Here is a 15,773-nt window from a genome sequence, read left to right as displayed (position 1 = left end):
CTCCATTATACTTTTAGTCAGGGGAGTGTCATGGTTTCTCCATAGAGTTCCATTGTACTTTCAGTCAGGGGAGTGTCATGGTTTCTCCATAGAGCTCCATTGTACTTTCAGTCAGAGGAGTGTCATGGTTTCTCCATAGAGCTCCATTGTACTTCCAGTCAGGGGAGTGTCATGGTTTCTCCATAGAGCTCCATTGTACTTTCAGTCAGGGGAATGTCATGGTTTCTCCATAGAGCTCCATTATACTTTCAGTCAGGGGAGTGTCATGGTTTCTCCATAGAGCTCCATTGTACTTTCAGTCAGAGGAGTGTCATGGTTTCTCCATAGAGCTCCATTGTACTTTCAGTCAGGGGAGTGTCATGGTTTCTCCATATGGCGCCGTTGTACTTTTTTAGCACAGCAGCTCATGCAGGTAGGGGGCAACTCAGTCACGTGATTCAGCGGGTATTGCTGATTGGCTCAAACATAGTATGTTTATAAACAAGAAACCTGTCTATACTGTAAACTTCTTTTATCTTGTATCCTTGACTGTTACACAGCATGAGCAGCCAGTGACTAACTCTCTCAGTGACTTGACCTCTCCCAGTGACTAACTCTCCCAGTGACTAACTCTCCCAGTGATTAACTCTCCCAGTGACTAACTCTCCCAGTGACTAACTGTCCCAGTGACTAACTGTCCCAGTGACTAACTCTCCCAGTGACTAACTCTCCCAGTGATTAACTCTCGCAGTGATTAACTCTCCCAGTGATTAACTCTCCCAGTGATTAACTCTCCCAGTGATTAACTCTCCCAGTGATTAACTCTCCCAGTGACTTGAACTGTCCCAGTGACTAACTCTCCCAGTGATTAACTCTCCCAGTGACTAACTCTCCCAGTGATTAACTCTCCCAGTGATTAACTCTCCCAGTGACTAACTGTCCCAGTGATTAACTCTCCCAGTGATTAACTCTCCCAGTGACTAACTGTCCCAGTGACTAACTCTCCCAGTGATTAACTCTCCCAGTGATTAACTCTCCCAGTGACTAATTCTTCCAGTGACTAACTCTCCCAATGACTAACTCTCCCAGTGACTAACTCTCCCAGTGACTAACTCTCCCAGTGACTAACTGTCCCAGTGACTAACTCTCCCAGTGACTAACTGTCCCAGTGAATAACTCTCCCAGTGACTAACTGTCCCAGTGATTAACTCTCACAGTGATTAACTCTCCCAGTGACTTGAACTGTCCCAGTGACTAACTCTCCCAGTGACTAACTCTCCCAGTGACCAACTCTCTCAGTGATTAACTCTCCCTGTGACTAACTGTCTCAGTGACTAACTCTCCCAGTGACTAACTCTCCCAGTGACTAACTCTCCCAGTGACTAACTCTCCCAGTGACTAACTCTCCCAGTGATTAACTCTCCCAGTGACTAACTCTCCCAGTGACTAACTGTCCCAGTGACTAACTGTCCCAGTGACTAACTGTCCCAGTGATTAACTCTCACAGTGATTAACTCTCCCAGTGACTTGAACTGTCCCAGTGACTAACTCTCCCAGTGACTAACTCTCCCAGTGACCAACTCTCTCAGTGATTAACTCTCCCTGTGACTAACTGTCTCAGTGACTAACTCTCCCAGTGACTAACTCTCCCAGTGACTAACTCTCCCAGTGACTTGACTAACTCTCCCAGTGACTAACTCTCCCAGTGACTAACTCTCCCAGTGATTAACTCTCCCAGTGACTAACTCTCCCAGTGACTAACTGTCCCAGTGACTAACTGTCCCAGTGACTAAGTCTCCCAGTGACTAACTCTCCCAGTGACTAACTCTCCCAGGCGGCAGGATGGGGAAACTCAACTGGAGTTACTGTTCACACCTGTTTTTCTAATGCATGGACTCTTGCTCTGGAAAATATTTCTTCTGATTTGTGATTTTAATTCTGTATTTTACTGTTAATTTTATTATATCTTTTAGAAAAGCCTCAGTGGACTAGTGTTGAAAACTAGCACTTGTGCTATAAACACGCAAAACAACGCATCTGGTCTGTCCACTGTGGCTGGTCCAATGTAGCTGTGGTGACCATTTTAAATAAACGTTTTCATTCATTCATTCATTCATTCGTAACAATTTGGAAGTGGTCTCATACAGTAGGGTTCTTCGGTGTGAGGGCTCAAATAGAGACGTGAAGTGGTCTCATACAGTAGGGTTCTTCGGTGCGAGGGCTCAAATAGAGACGTGAAGTGGTCATATACAGTAGGGTTCTTCGGTGTGAGGGCTCAAATAGAGACGTGAAGTGGTCATATACAGTAGGGTTCTTCGGTGTGAGGGCTCAAATAGAGACGTGAAGTGGTCTCATACAGTAGGGTTCTTCGGTGCGAGGGCTCAAATAGAGACGTGAAGTGGTCTCATACAGTAGGGTTCTTCGGTGCGAGGGCTCAAATAGAGACGTGAAGTGGTCTCATACAGTAGGGTTCTTCGGTGCGAGGGCTCAAATAGAGACGTGAAGTGGTCATATACAGTAGGGTTCTTCGGTGCGAGGGCTCAAATAGAGACGAGAAGTGGTCTCATACAGTAGGGTTCTTCGGTGCGAGGGCTCAAATAGAGACGTGAAGTGGTCTCATACAGTAGGGTTCTTCGGTGCGAGGGCTCAAATAGAGACGTGAAGTGGTCTCATACAGTAGGGTTCTTCGGTGCGAGGGCTCAAATAGAGACGTGAAGTGGTCTCATACAGTAGGGTTCTTCGGTGCGAGGGCTCAAATAGAGACGTGAAGTGGTCTCATACAGTAGGGTTCTTCGGTGCGAGGGCTCAAATAGAGACGTGAAGTGGTCATATACAGTAGGGTTCTTCGGTGCGAGGGCTCAAATAGAGACGTGAAGTGGTCTCATACAGTAGGGTTCTTCGGTGCGAGGGCTCAAATAGAGACAGGGTCTTACTTCGGATGTGGTTCTCTGCGCAGTACAGCATGTCGGCGGCGTGGATGAACTGGTACCCGGACCCTCTCACTCTCAGCTCGGCCTCGGTGTAGCCCAGAACTATTTTACCCCTGAGAAGAGAGAGAGAGAGAGAGAGAGATTAGGAGAAGTCACGTGACCGAAGAACAACCACATGCCATATCTTTTCAGCTTGACATTAGATCAACTTCTGCTTGCTCGCCCTGTTGATGATGTATGGGATTTCCAGCCAGATCTCACTTGTATATGTAAATACAGTACTAATCAACCACAGGAAAAAAGGTACGTAATGTGACTAACAAATTACAAATGACTTATTACAAATAAGTACAGGGAATTTTGAATATTACATATTCCAAAATTTTTAGCGTTTAACATTTTCTGAAAATATTTAAGTTGCCCTGCTGGGGAGCAAACTCGGAGTGCCGCAAGTGCCTTTACCTCAAGACTATCCTCCTAACCCTAACCTTAACCACACTGTTACCTTTAACTAACCATAACCGTCGAACCCTAACTTTATATCTTAACCATAACTGTTAAACGTTAAAACTAACCTTAACTCTAACCATAATCATAGTATTGTTGTGTTTGTATCAGGATGGATGGGTGGTGAGAGCACTCGCCCAATCATTGTTAGTTTGTCTCCCAGTCACAGTGTTTCTTTTGGACTTTTGCCGATACAAACATAAATATATTACTTATACAACATGTAAATATATTACTTATATATATACTTATAACATAGTGTACATTATGTACCTTTTTCCTGTGGTCGATTAGTACATTATTTACGTTTTCTGATGAGGATTTCACACCACAGGCAGGCCTGTGTCAGCTAATGGGGATCCTTTTTAAACAAAAGAAACAATGTGCGCCTGCTCTCTGCATAATTCAGCTGTGACATACAGTGTATACTTTCTATACATGCCTTCTGAAAACGACAGACTATTCCTTCAACCCTTTCAGGTGTAGCTACAGTCTCACCATTCTCCTACGCAGAGAGTTGGAGGAACATCTCTGCCCAAACAGGAAGTAAACTAACCAGTGCTACCTATACTCCTATTACTCATATAGCTATACTCTTATTATATTTTCCCATATTTTCTTTGGTCCAAATGTTGTCTCTCTCGGGCAGAGGTGTTTAGCGGGCTGTGACGTACAGGCACAGAGAGACGGCTCTGCGTAGGCCGGGAGGGGAACGCGCTGGCGCCTCCTGAAACGATTAATTTCGCATTCTCCTCCATAGTGAAAGAAATCTGTGTTTTTCAATGTACATTTGGTTTATAACTGATATATAGAGATGAGCTTTAAGAGCGTCTACTGAGACAGATCTATAGATCTTAATAGCGCTGGCAGGCAGAGGGTGTTGCAGCAGCAGACTGAGATAGAGCTCAGGGCATGCCGAGGGCGCCATCGGCACATAAACAAACTGATAAGCAGCAAGAGGGGTGGGTCTGAGCGATGGGGAGAGGTTTGACATCATTAGAAACGGCGTTTTATGTGTGTTAAAGGTTGTTACCATGACAGCACGTCACATAGTGACCGAAGAGAGGCCGGGCCTGTCGTTGCTATGGCGAGAATATAGAAAAGTACGTTTTCTTCCGGGTAAGGGCAGACTGAGATACGAACCACACAGAAGAGAAGAAGCTTGATCAGAGACTTGGAAGCGATTCCCCCTCCCCCTCCCCTCGCGGGGGAAAGGACTGACGTGGCACGACCACAGAGAAGGCTTTGGGATAATAGCCAGGCCGCAACGATCACCGAGCGCGGTAACAGGAGATCATTAGAATAATGAACTTTAGTGTTCCATCAGAGACTTTCGCAGGGACAACACAATCTGATAACATCTGATCTGAGGCTTTTGTTTATGTAATAAACCAAGTTTTTCAAGAAAAGGACTACGCGGCCTAGTGTCAAATACTTATGGTTACGGAGTGCATTAAAGGGGAATGACAAAGATTGTATCAGCCAGTATGAGAAGAAATAAACACAATGCAGGGTCAGTGGATGGAGAGATGATAACACAAGCCAAACAGATGAAGACGTGATACTGGCCGATTGATCAGAATCTAACAGTAGATATATATATATAAACACTAGATGGCTCAAGGCGGAGTCTCCCGCGTAGTTCACCGGCGGCCATCTTGCTTGAGTGGACTACTGCTTTAACACATTCCCGCCCGACCACGGAGATGTCCGTGTTTCGGCGCCATGCTTAAAGGGCCAACCACGGACATGTCCGTGGCAAGGTTGTTTTGGCTTTTATTCCATTTTAATAACCTACTCAATGTCACCGAGCGGCACTGCAGAAGTACCCCACTCTTCGAATTCTGAAAAGTGCATTACCGGCCAGATCCTCTTAGGGGCGCTGTCTCGATAATGCAGTGTTCCCTGTGGCAAAACGGTGCACTCTTTTCTTTTTTACTTTCAATGGAGTTTACTGTTAGCTGGAATCTATACATGTAGCCTGTAGCTTGGAATACCTTTTGCAACGCCGAATTCACTATGCAGTAAAGGAATATATCATCAGCCAATGGACATATCGATCTACCAGATGGCGATCGATAACTGGGAAATCCTTTTGGGGATCCAACCGGCCCACGGTAAGATCTTTTTCGCGTAAATTACATGCTGATCGGGGCTTGTTATCATATCCAACCCTCTGATCAGCGTATGAGGCTACTGAGGCTAAAGCGGTTATTGGTAATCAGAAACGACGTCCCCCGCCCCCCCCCCCCCTTCATGCATTCATGGTGGACCATGAATACCGACAATATACTAGACCAAACCCCATATAACGCTTATATTCACGAGGCTATACAATGAGAACGTATTGATGAATAAATTATTTCTTTAAGCCATTTTGAAGGGATGGTTTATGGTCTCAATTGACAATGAGAATGGACAGATAGCAATACTATAAAGTATAGATTTAGCTCTACAAACAGCCTTGCATACAATGCAAGTCTGTTTTGAAATGCTGGCCGTTTAGCGTGAGATTAGACGGCCCCCAATGGCCCCGAATGTGTTAAGGTGATGATCTGCACAAACGAAAATACTCTTAACTCTTTACAAACGGTTTGGTTTATTACAAACGTTATTAACGGGGCTATGATTTTAGCTTGGAAGAATTTAAAAAAATCTTTTATGAAAGTCCATTATAAGTATGCAGTATGATAACTACATCTCTGACGTTTTTGACAAACCAAACGGTTGAAAATTGAGCAAGCTATGGTTATTTCAATAGTACAGTATAGGGCTGGGCGATAAAACGATAACGATAACTATCGCGATAAATTATTTCCTCGAAATAAACATGAAACGTGGTCGCAAAGTTTCGATATATCGATTTTCCAAGCTTGGCTCCATTCAGCCTCGGCTCAGCACACTCACTCACAACAACCAGCGTTACGTGATGACGTGCTTACGCACAACAGCTAACAACCAATCAGTGAAGGAGATGGCCGAGACCCGGAAAGAGGTAGGACTCACTCAACAACAAGGCTTGCTAGGCTAATTAGCTTGCACGCCGTTGTTTTATATATTTACGTGCCGAGTATGTGTGTGTTTTGAATTCTGAGGCCACGTTTATGGTAGTGTGGGATATACAGTGGACGTCGTTTCAATATATTGTGGCGGAAGAGAGTATTTTAGTGTCATATTTAGCACATTGTCATGGAATCCACCGCTTAGAACCAACAGGCTGGCTAGGATAACTAGCTTGCACGGCACTGTTTTATATATTTACGTGCCGAGTATGTGTGTGTTTTGAATTCTGAGGCCACGTTTATGGTAGTGTGGGATATACAGTGGACGTCGTTTCAATATATTGTGGCGGAAGAGAGTATTTTAGTGTCATATTTATTGTCATGAGATACTCCGCTTGTCGGCTAACGTGCGCAGACTGATGACGACATCAACTCGACTTGAGACATTCGCAGCAGCATAAGAAGTTAATTAAACTTGACGGACATTATATCGACGATAATTATCGATATCGAATTATATGAAAATAATTTTATAATTTTATCGCGATAACGTTTTTGGTCATATAGTACAGTACATGCACCATAGACATGCATGTTATGAGTGGGCGTGCTCCACCCACGCAAGATGGCCGCCTTGTGGCAACATCCGTTGGCCAGCAGCGTGGGTAAGACATCTAGTGATATATATATATCTATATCTATGTTCTCCTCTAGCTGCCGCAGTGACGTATGTGAAAACACGGAGAGGAGTGATGAGCGTACTTGGCGTCGCAGGCCATGGGGGTGAAGTCCAGCTTGTGCTTGGTCCTGAAGATCATGTTCTTGGTCCGGATCTCCAGGATGGCGGGGGGCTGCAGCGGGGTGGCGATGGCGAACATGGCCAGCTGGGGCGGAGCGCTCGCTGTCCCGTTGCCCTGCCGCTGGTTCTGGCCATGGAGGAGCTTCAGCCGCCCCTGCAGGTTCAGTGCCTGGAGGGGGGGGGGGGGGGGGGGGGGGGGATAAATACACAGTTTTTTTTTTTCCACTGGAAACTCACTGTATTATTTTACAGATTACTTTAGTTTTTTCTACTTAAAGTGTAATATTAACCATTAAATAAAGGTTGTAATCTGTAAATGTATTTAATAAGAAATTATCTTTTTCTTTTTTTTACAGGATTATTCCATTGCTTAATTGTCTTGTTTGTACATAGAATTATATGTAAAAACACCTAAAATAAAATTACAAAAAATCTGTAAATGAATCGCTTTTCCACTTTATTTTAATTTGGGTATTTTACTGTAATTTGACAGTAAGTATTTGGCAACCGTTGCTTTACAATGTAGGCTTGTTTATGAACATAAACTCCCCTGCAGGTTCAGCGCCTGGAAAGGGGGAGGGGGTACATAAATACACATTCAGCGATTGAAACTCCACCATCGGACGAGCGAATCAGCTCCTCAAAAGGATTCGTTAGCTCGTGGAACAAACCGGAGGGCGAAACAAACTTCAGCAGACTCTGATGTATTCCACCCCCCCTGCGACCACAACATCGGTGGCGCGCTTCATTTCCCCTCCGACACGAGAGAGAGAGAGAGAGAGCGCTCTTCTATGTCTCCTTGTCATGTGCCATTATTTACCGCAGTAGATGCAGAGGGGCACAACATATCATGCACTTTAAAACATACTGTATCCATTACCGTACCTAGCTAAACCCACCCCCCAGGGAAACCCCGTCCCTATCAAAAAGACGAACTAAGTGTGTATTCATCCGTACGACTTTAAATTACTTACATTTTCAACACAAAAGACCCTCGGGGATGCAATTGTTTTCCCTGTTTTGTCAGGGAATTTGCGCGGTACACCATTGATGGCGTAGCGCGCACGCAGGTAGCAGAGTTCAACGAAAGAGTGTTTACGATGCCGGTGACCTACGGCGTATGGACTACGATGTCAGGTTTATAGTTTTCTTTCAAACATCTATTTTACCCCCCAGGGCCTGTTTTTGCAGAGCGATCGTGCTCTTTTTTCAACGGCACCCTGGAAATCACTCACTCTGTTCCACTGGAGCGCTTTGAACACAGAGTGCCTTGCTCAAGGGCACTCGAGGCGGGAGTTGTCGGGGGGGGGAGTAATATAATTACGTTTCGTATCGGCAAAAGTCCAAAACAAAGCGGGTGAGTGCTCTCATCCACTACTGACTAAGACACCCACCCACCCTGATACAAACACAGTATGACGATGATTTGTTTTGTTGGTTTCTTTTAATGTATAATGGTTATGGTTGAGATAGAAAGTTAGGGTTAATGTTCAGGGTATGGTTAATGTCACGGTTAGTTTTAGGTAATAGTGTGGTTAAGGTTAGGGTTTTGGCGAGGCTATCAGAAAAGAGTAGTCTTGATGCAAGTACCCCGGTATATTGAACATTTTGAATATATAATATAGAATAGAATAGACTTTTAATTGTCATTGCACACAAGTATACAACGAAATTTCAGGGGAGCTCCCACAGACCGTAGTACAACATACATGTAACACATAACACTGTACATATAACAGAAGTGCATGATGAGCGGTAAACATAATGGTTATCAAGTCCAGGTAAAGTGCATGGTGCATGTGAGGGGAGAGTCAATAATAATTTAACAGTCTGACTGCTTGGGGGAAAAAGCTGTTCATAAGTCTTGAACTCTTCGCATGTATGAACCGGTATCTCCTCCCTGAGGGAAGGAGCTGAACGAGGTGATGTGCTGGGTGAGACTGGTCCTTGATGATACACTTGGAGCGGTGGAGGCAGCGGGAGGTGAAGACGGAGGTGATGTTTGGTAGAGGAGTCCCGACGATCCTGCCTGCCACCTTCACCACCCTCTGTAGAGCCTCTTATATATGTACTTATTTGTAATACGTACACACATATTGTAAATTTTCATAAATACATCAATATATTACTTATGGCTATACCATAACGTACAATATGTACCTTTTTCCTGTGGTCGTAAGTACTTTGTTTACATATTTTAAGTGAGATGGGGCTGGGAAGGCAGAGTCCTTCTCATTCTCTCTCTCTCTCTCTCTCTTCTCTGACCCAGATTCTCCACGAAGGTCTGGGGATTCGGAAATCCTTCTGAGTTACAAAGGTGCCTCTCTGTATCTGTGAATGTATTTGTGGTTCCAAAGAAAACTGGCAAAGAGAGGCCTGTTGTTGTGTTTCGTTACCATTCAAATAAAATCTAAAGATACTTCATTTTTATCTTCTTTTGTCAAGTTTCTGGAAATATAGGTATAATGTAATGTATGTATCTTTTTGTTTAGTTTAGTGTTAGTAAGTGAGGTAAGTAAGTAAGTAAGTAAGTAAGTAAACTTTGTCTGTATAGCACCTTTCACAGATAAAATCACAAAGTGCTTCACAGAAGTAAAACATAGCAACAGTTACATCGAGATGAATGCACTACACATAAAAAATTCTGACACAACGTAAGCATATAACATAAGTAAATTAAACAACTAAATATGAGTGCAACATAAATGTCAGTCCTAAAAACAAAACAACAATTATGAATAAATAAACAAAGTATACAACCAGGAATTAATTCAAATGAATTAAAAGCCTGTCTGAATAAAAACTTTTATTAGGGGCCATAAATTGGAAGGACCAGTCACCTTTGGTTATTTCAGTAACCGGGTCCCTGGGACGAGGAGATTTGGGTGGGAGGACCTAAGTGCACGACTGGGGGAGTAGGGGCGCAGTAAATAAAAAATGTACACAGGGGATTTACCTTGGAGGGCTTTGAAAGTTAAAACAAGAATTTTAAAATGGACACGATAATTGAGGTCCTTCCTCAGCGACACAGGAGGGAAGAGCAGCAGCAGCATGTGGGCTCTTTTAGGCTCAGCCTGCAAGGTTATGTAAAATATATATACTCCCAGATGTCACCAAACAGTGTTTAAAACAGGGCAACAGACGCATGGAAGCGTTTCAAAACCATCTGGTCGACGCTCCAGAAGACAAACCAGATAGATAGAGAGAGAGAGAGAGAGAGAGAGAGAGAGAGAGAGAGAGAGAGAGAGATAGATAGATAGATAGATAGATAGATAGATAGATAGATAGATAGATAGATAGATAGATAGATAGATAGATAGATAGATAGATAGATAGATAGATAGATAGATAGATAGATAGATAGATAGATAGATAGATAGATAGATAGATAGATAGATAGATAGATAGATAGATAGATAGATAGATAGATAGATAGATAGAGAGAGAGAGAGAGAGAGATATAGATAGATAGATAGATAGATAGATAGATAGATAGATAGATAGATAGATAGATAGATAGATAGATAGATAGATAGATAGATAGATAGATAGAGAGAGAGAGAGAGAGAGAGAGAGAGAGAGAGAGAGAGAGAGATAGATAGATAGATAGAGAGAGAGAGAGAGAGAGAGAGAGAGAGAGAGAGAGAGGAGAGAGAGAGAGAGAGAGAGAGAGAGAGAGAGAGAGAGAGAGAGAGAGAGAGAGAGAGAAAGAGAGATGGATGGATGGATAGATGGATGGATGGATGGATGGATGGATGGATGGATGGATGGATGGATGGATGGATGGATGGATGGATGGATGGATGGATGGATGGATGGATGGATGGATGGATGGATGGATGGATGGATGGATGGATGGATGGATGGATGGATGGATGGATGGATGGATAGATAGATTGATTAAACCTTCATGTATGGACTAAAACTTAATGTTTAACTAAACCTTCATGTATGGACTAAACCTACATGTACTGTATGGACTAAACCTACATGTACTGTATGGACTAAACCTTCATGTACTGCATGGACTAAACCATCATGTACTGTATGGACTAAACCATCATGTACTGTATGGACTAAACCACCATGTAACCTTCTGTATGGACTAAACCTACATGTACTGTATGGACAAAACCATCATGTACTGTATGGACTAAACCATCATGTACTGTATGGACTAAACCTTCATGTACTGTATGGACTAAACCATCATGTACTGTATGGACTAAACCAGCATGTAACCTTCTGTATGGATGTTACGACCCTGGCTCAGAGGGAAGCAACATAAGGCATACAGACACCAAGGGTCTGTGTGTAAACCAAAATACTATAATTATTATCCTATCTAGCACACACTAAAGATCAAAGTGATGGAAGGGGGAGAGACACTGCCTCAACAATGTCCTCTAGCAACAGTCACCCTGCATGTGTGTGTGGGGAAGGGCCTTTGAGCACTGCCAGGCAGGTGTCCAATTAGCAGCAATCAGCCAATTAGCAGCAGTCAGCTGTACCACAGGCCAAAAAGCCTGGGACATAACATCTCCCCCACCAAAATGGTTGCCCAGGAGGCAACCACTACACATCAAACCACTAAACAAAAAATATTGTGACCCATTAATTGTCAGGGCCACTACCACAACAGCGATAACGGGCCGGCCCCTGTCGAACACGACCTTCAACCTTGTCGAATGCTCCCCACTGTGGAACATTCGACAATGCTGTTTAAAACAAAAAACAACACTGTCCCGACTCTCGGGCAAGCGAGACCTGACAAAAGGTTCCTCCACTGCGGTATATGGCTGGAGTGGGGCAGGCTCATCCTCCACTGAGGCGTAAGGCTTAGGACCCCATCGACAAACCAAGACCTTATCACATATACTTATCACACCCTAAGAAAACCACAGAAAGGCTTCAGCTAATCCAAAACTCTGCAGCCCGACTGCTAACTAGAACCAAAAGGAGAGAGCACATTAGTCCAGTCTTAGCTGCCTTACACTGGCTTCCTGTAACATTTAGAATAGACTTTAAGGTCCTTCTCCTTACATACAAAGCTCTAAATGGACAGGGACCTAGCTACATCACCAACACTCTAATAAATTACACGCCAGCAAGAACACTGCGATCATCAGCTGCTGGACTACTAGAGCCGTCAAAAGAGGATCGGTAATGCAGCCTTTATCAACTATGCCCCAAAACTGTGGAACAAGCTACCCCAAAACATCAGGGAAGCCAACTCGCTAGACAATGTACCGGGAGAAACGTTTACTGTACCCCGCAGACATAAGCGTCTCACAGGGCTGAGCTGTGCATGGCTTTAGTCTCACTCGAGTGAGGAAGACCGCTGGTTCTCCAACATACAGCGGTGTGCTCTTCAGAATGTACCGGGAGAAACGTTTACTGTACCCCGCAGACATAAGCGTCTCACAGGGCTGAGCTGTGCACGGCTTTAGTCTCACTCGAGTGAGGAAGACCGCTGGTTCTCCAACATACAGCGGTGTGCTCTTCAGAATGTACCGGGAGAAACGTTTACTCTACCCCGCAGACATAAGCGTCTCACAGGGCTGAGCTGTGCACGGCTTTAGTCTCACTCGAGTGAGGAAGACCGCTGGTTCTCCAACATACAGCGGTGTGCTCTTCAGAATGTACCGCTGGTTCTCCAACATACAGCGGTGTGCTCTTCAGAATGTACCGGGAGAAACGTTTACTGTACCCTGCAGACATAATAAGCATATAAGCAGTGCTTACTAACGTTATTAGTTACGTTATTTCTGACCGAATTAGTCATTCATTTGTCTGCTTTCGCCAACGGCAGCGATGTGAAAGGCGAAGCGAACTCCAGCAGTAGCGCGCTTGCTCCTGGGGCTGCCGTGGGGCGTGGCCGCGGCGGGTCACGTGCCTGTCGGGGCCAATCAGGCCTACCCCGGAAGTAGGAACGGTTGCGGAACAGCTACAGGCGTACAGGACACAGGTAACTAGGTTGACTAGCATACCTAGCATACCCAGTGCCTGGCAGAGAGTCAGTGTGGACACGTGAATCAATATCAGAATCATCAACTGACATACTGGGATCATCCCTGCCCACAAGTGAAACATCATGAACAATAGAGCTACTGTGGGAAGGCTGGCAGCCTAAGCCAGGCCTTGTAGCCTCTGCAACTAGACCAGTGCCACATGAATCAACAACATCTCTCATAGCATCCTTCCCACACTCATCCTCCAATTCGTCCGTGGCCTCAGCCACCGTACAGGCTGGGAAGACCTCGAGACACTGTGCTGCCAGATCATCTCCTGCCACATGCATATCCGGCATGCATGTCACCTTCGGTTCCACCACCGGGCCTGACACAAAGGCACAATGAAGAAAATCATTATGCAGAGGTACACCCACAGTGTGCATTCCAAAATTCTCAACAGGGTCACTTTTCAATTCAACAAAGAATGTGTCATTAAGTGTAATGTCACAATTTGAAGTATCAACAACATCACTTTTGTCCTTTGACATTGCCCGTGTCACAGCACACACAGGGAACACTCCTGGATGTTTCTGTGCCAGCTCATCAGGGACCTCAGAAACCACAGGGATGGGAATTACAACTGGAGTAGCCAGCACTTTGTCACCAGCCGAATCATTCCCTAGAATGAAGGACACACCTCTTATGGGGATGTGAGAACATACCCCCACAACAACATTGCTTGATACTAAGGGAGAGTTGAGGGTGAGCTCATGCAAAGGTGCATCCACAAATCCACCTCCAAAGCCACGAACAACGACACCGGAATGCAATGAAGATTTTTCTGAAAACAGCAAAATCCCCTCCAGAATGAGAGACTGAAAAGCTCCGGTATCTCTCCATATTGTTATAGCCTGCCTTGACTCTAGTGCATCAGTCAGGGAAACAAATCCATCCATCATAAATCTTGAGGAGCCCTCGAGCTCTCTGTCCACACCTTTTATACTTCCCCCATCACCTTCCAACGTCGGCATATGTGTTCTGCATACGGTTTCTACCAGAGCCACAGTTTTGAAATTTTTCTGTTCAAGCACAGCGATATGACCAGGCTCCTTACAGTAGAAACATATAATCCCCTCTGGGAATGCACTAGCAGAACCACCATGCCTAGGAGGTGAAGTAAACAGACCAGGAGACACAGGTTTTGGGAAACGGCCCCCCTGAAAAGGACGCCTACCCCTGGACTCAACACGGTATTCCTCCACAAAGACGGACTTATGTGTCAACACAAACTCATCAGCCAAGACAGCAGCGTCGCCTATCTTCAATACCTTACGCTCGTTTAGATGAGTGGAAACGGTATCAGGAACACATCTTTTAAATTCCTCTAGGAGAATCAACTGTCTAAGCTGCTCCTTTGACTCCGCCCTCTGAGAGGTGCACCACCTATCAAACAGGTTCTCCTTCTCTTTTCCAAATTCAACATATGTCTGTCCCTCCGACCTGCAATAGCCTCTAAAATGCTGACGATAGGCCTCTAGGACTAACTCATAAGCCCTCAATATGGAAGCTTTAACAAGCTCATAGTCAGCACTCTGTTCAAGGGACAGAGCAGTATATGCCTCTTGCGCCTTACAAACGAGAACACACTGCAGCAGCAGCGTCCAGGCCGTATTAGGCCACTGCAACGTGGTTGCCACCCGTTCAAAAAGGGGAAAGTACCTATCCATATCCTTCTCAAAAAAAGGAGGCACCATCCTAATATTTCTGCCGACATCAAAAACGGAACGTGACTCTGAATGCAGAGAACCCGCCTGCAAGGCAGCATGCTTAAATTCAAGCTCCTTCAGCGCACGTTCGTGCTCCAGCAACATTCGTTTCTTCTCAAGCCCACGCTGTTCACGCTCTTGCTGTAGCTGCTGTTCCCTAAGCTCACACTCTTGTTGTAGCTGTTTTTCCTTAAATGCTAACTCCCTAGGCCCCCAATCAATGGCAACACCTTCCGCCACACCAGAGAGTTGTGGAGACACCTCAGACAAAAGAGGCTTGTCCACCTTCGCCACAAGCACCTGCTCCTCAATGAGTATAGCCCTCAAAGTCCCCAAGGCAGTAGTTTTTAAACGCTTCTCACTGGCAGTAAGCTCCACATTGTAGTGCACAGCAAGCTTCAGAAGCTGCTCTTTGGAAAACCTCTCCAACACCTCGTCAGAAGGGTTATCAACAAAATCCTTTATGGTAGCTATCCTTACTGTAACAGCGCCACAAACTACTCACTATAGATTTACCAAAAGCTGCCAAAAGCACCCTAGCATACACACAATTTATCTGAAGAACCACTAAAGAACCACTGAAGAACCACTGAAGAACCACGAAGAACCACTGAAGAACCACTAAAGAACCACTGAAGAACCACGAAGAACCACTGAAGAACCATGAAGAACCATGAAGAACCATAAAGAACCACTGAAGCATGCTGAAGCACCGCTGAAGCACCACTGAAGCACCCCTTGTTAGTGTTAGCATGCCAATGAAGCACCACTGAAGCACCCCTTGTTAGTGTTAGCATGCCAATGCTAATACTAATAACTATAAGGAGAGCAGTCAA

General features: G+C 44.8%; 1 protein-coding gene across 1 annotated transcript in view; it reads right to left on the bottom strand.

Annotated features, from left to right (window-relative positions):
* The window catches only part of ahr1b (aryl hydrocarbon receptor 1b), a gene marked incomplete at both ends in the record, with an annotated part of 218,525 nt that overhangs the window by 36,002 nt on the left and 166,750 nt on the right, over window positions 1–15,773 (bottom strand). The window contains 2 exons of the mRNA XM_084319583.1: window positions 2,913–3,022; window positions 7,181–7,386. Coding sequence (XP_084175709.1) covers window positions 2,913–3,022; window positions 7,181–7,386 — 316 coding nt within the window. The remainder of the gene's footprint in view (window positions 1–2,912; window positions 3,023–7,180; window positions 7,387–15,773) is intronic.

Source organism: Notolepis coatsorum (genome assembly GCF_963971535.1).
Source record: "Notolepis coatsorum genome assembly, chromosome: 1".
Taxonomy (NCBI): Eukaryota; Metazoa; Chordata; class Actinopteri; order Aulopiformes; family Paralepididae; genus Notolepis; species Notolepis coatsorum.
This window is presented reverse-complemented; position numbering and strand designations above follow the sequence as displayed.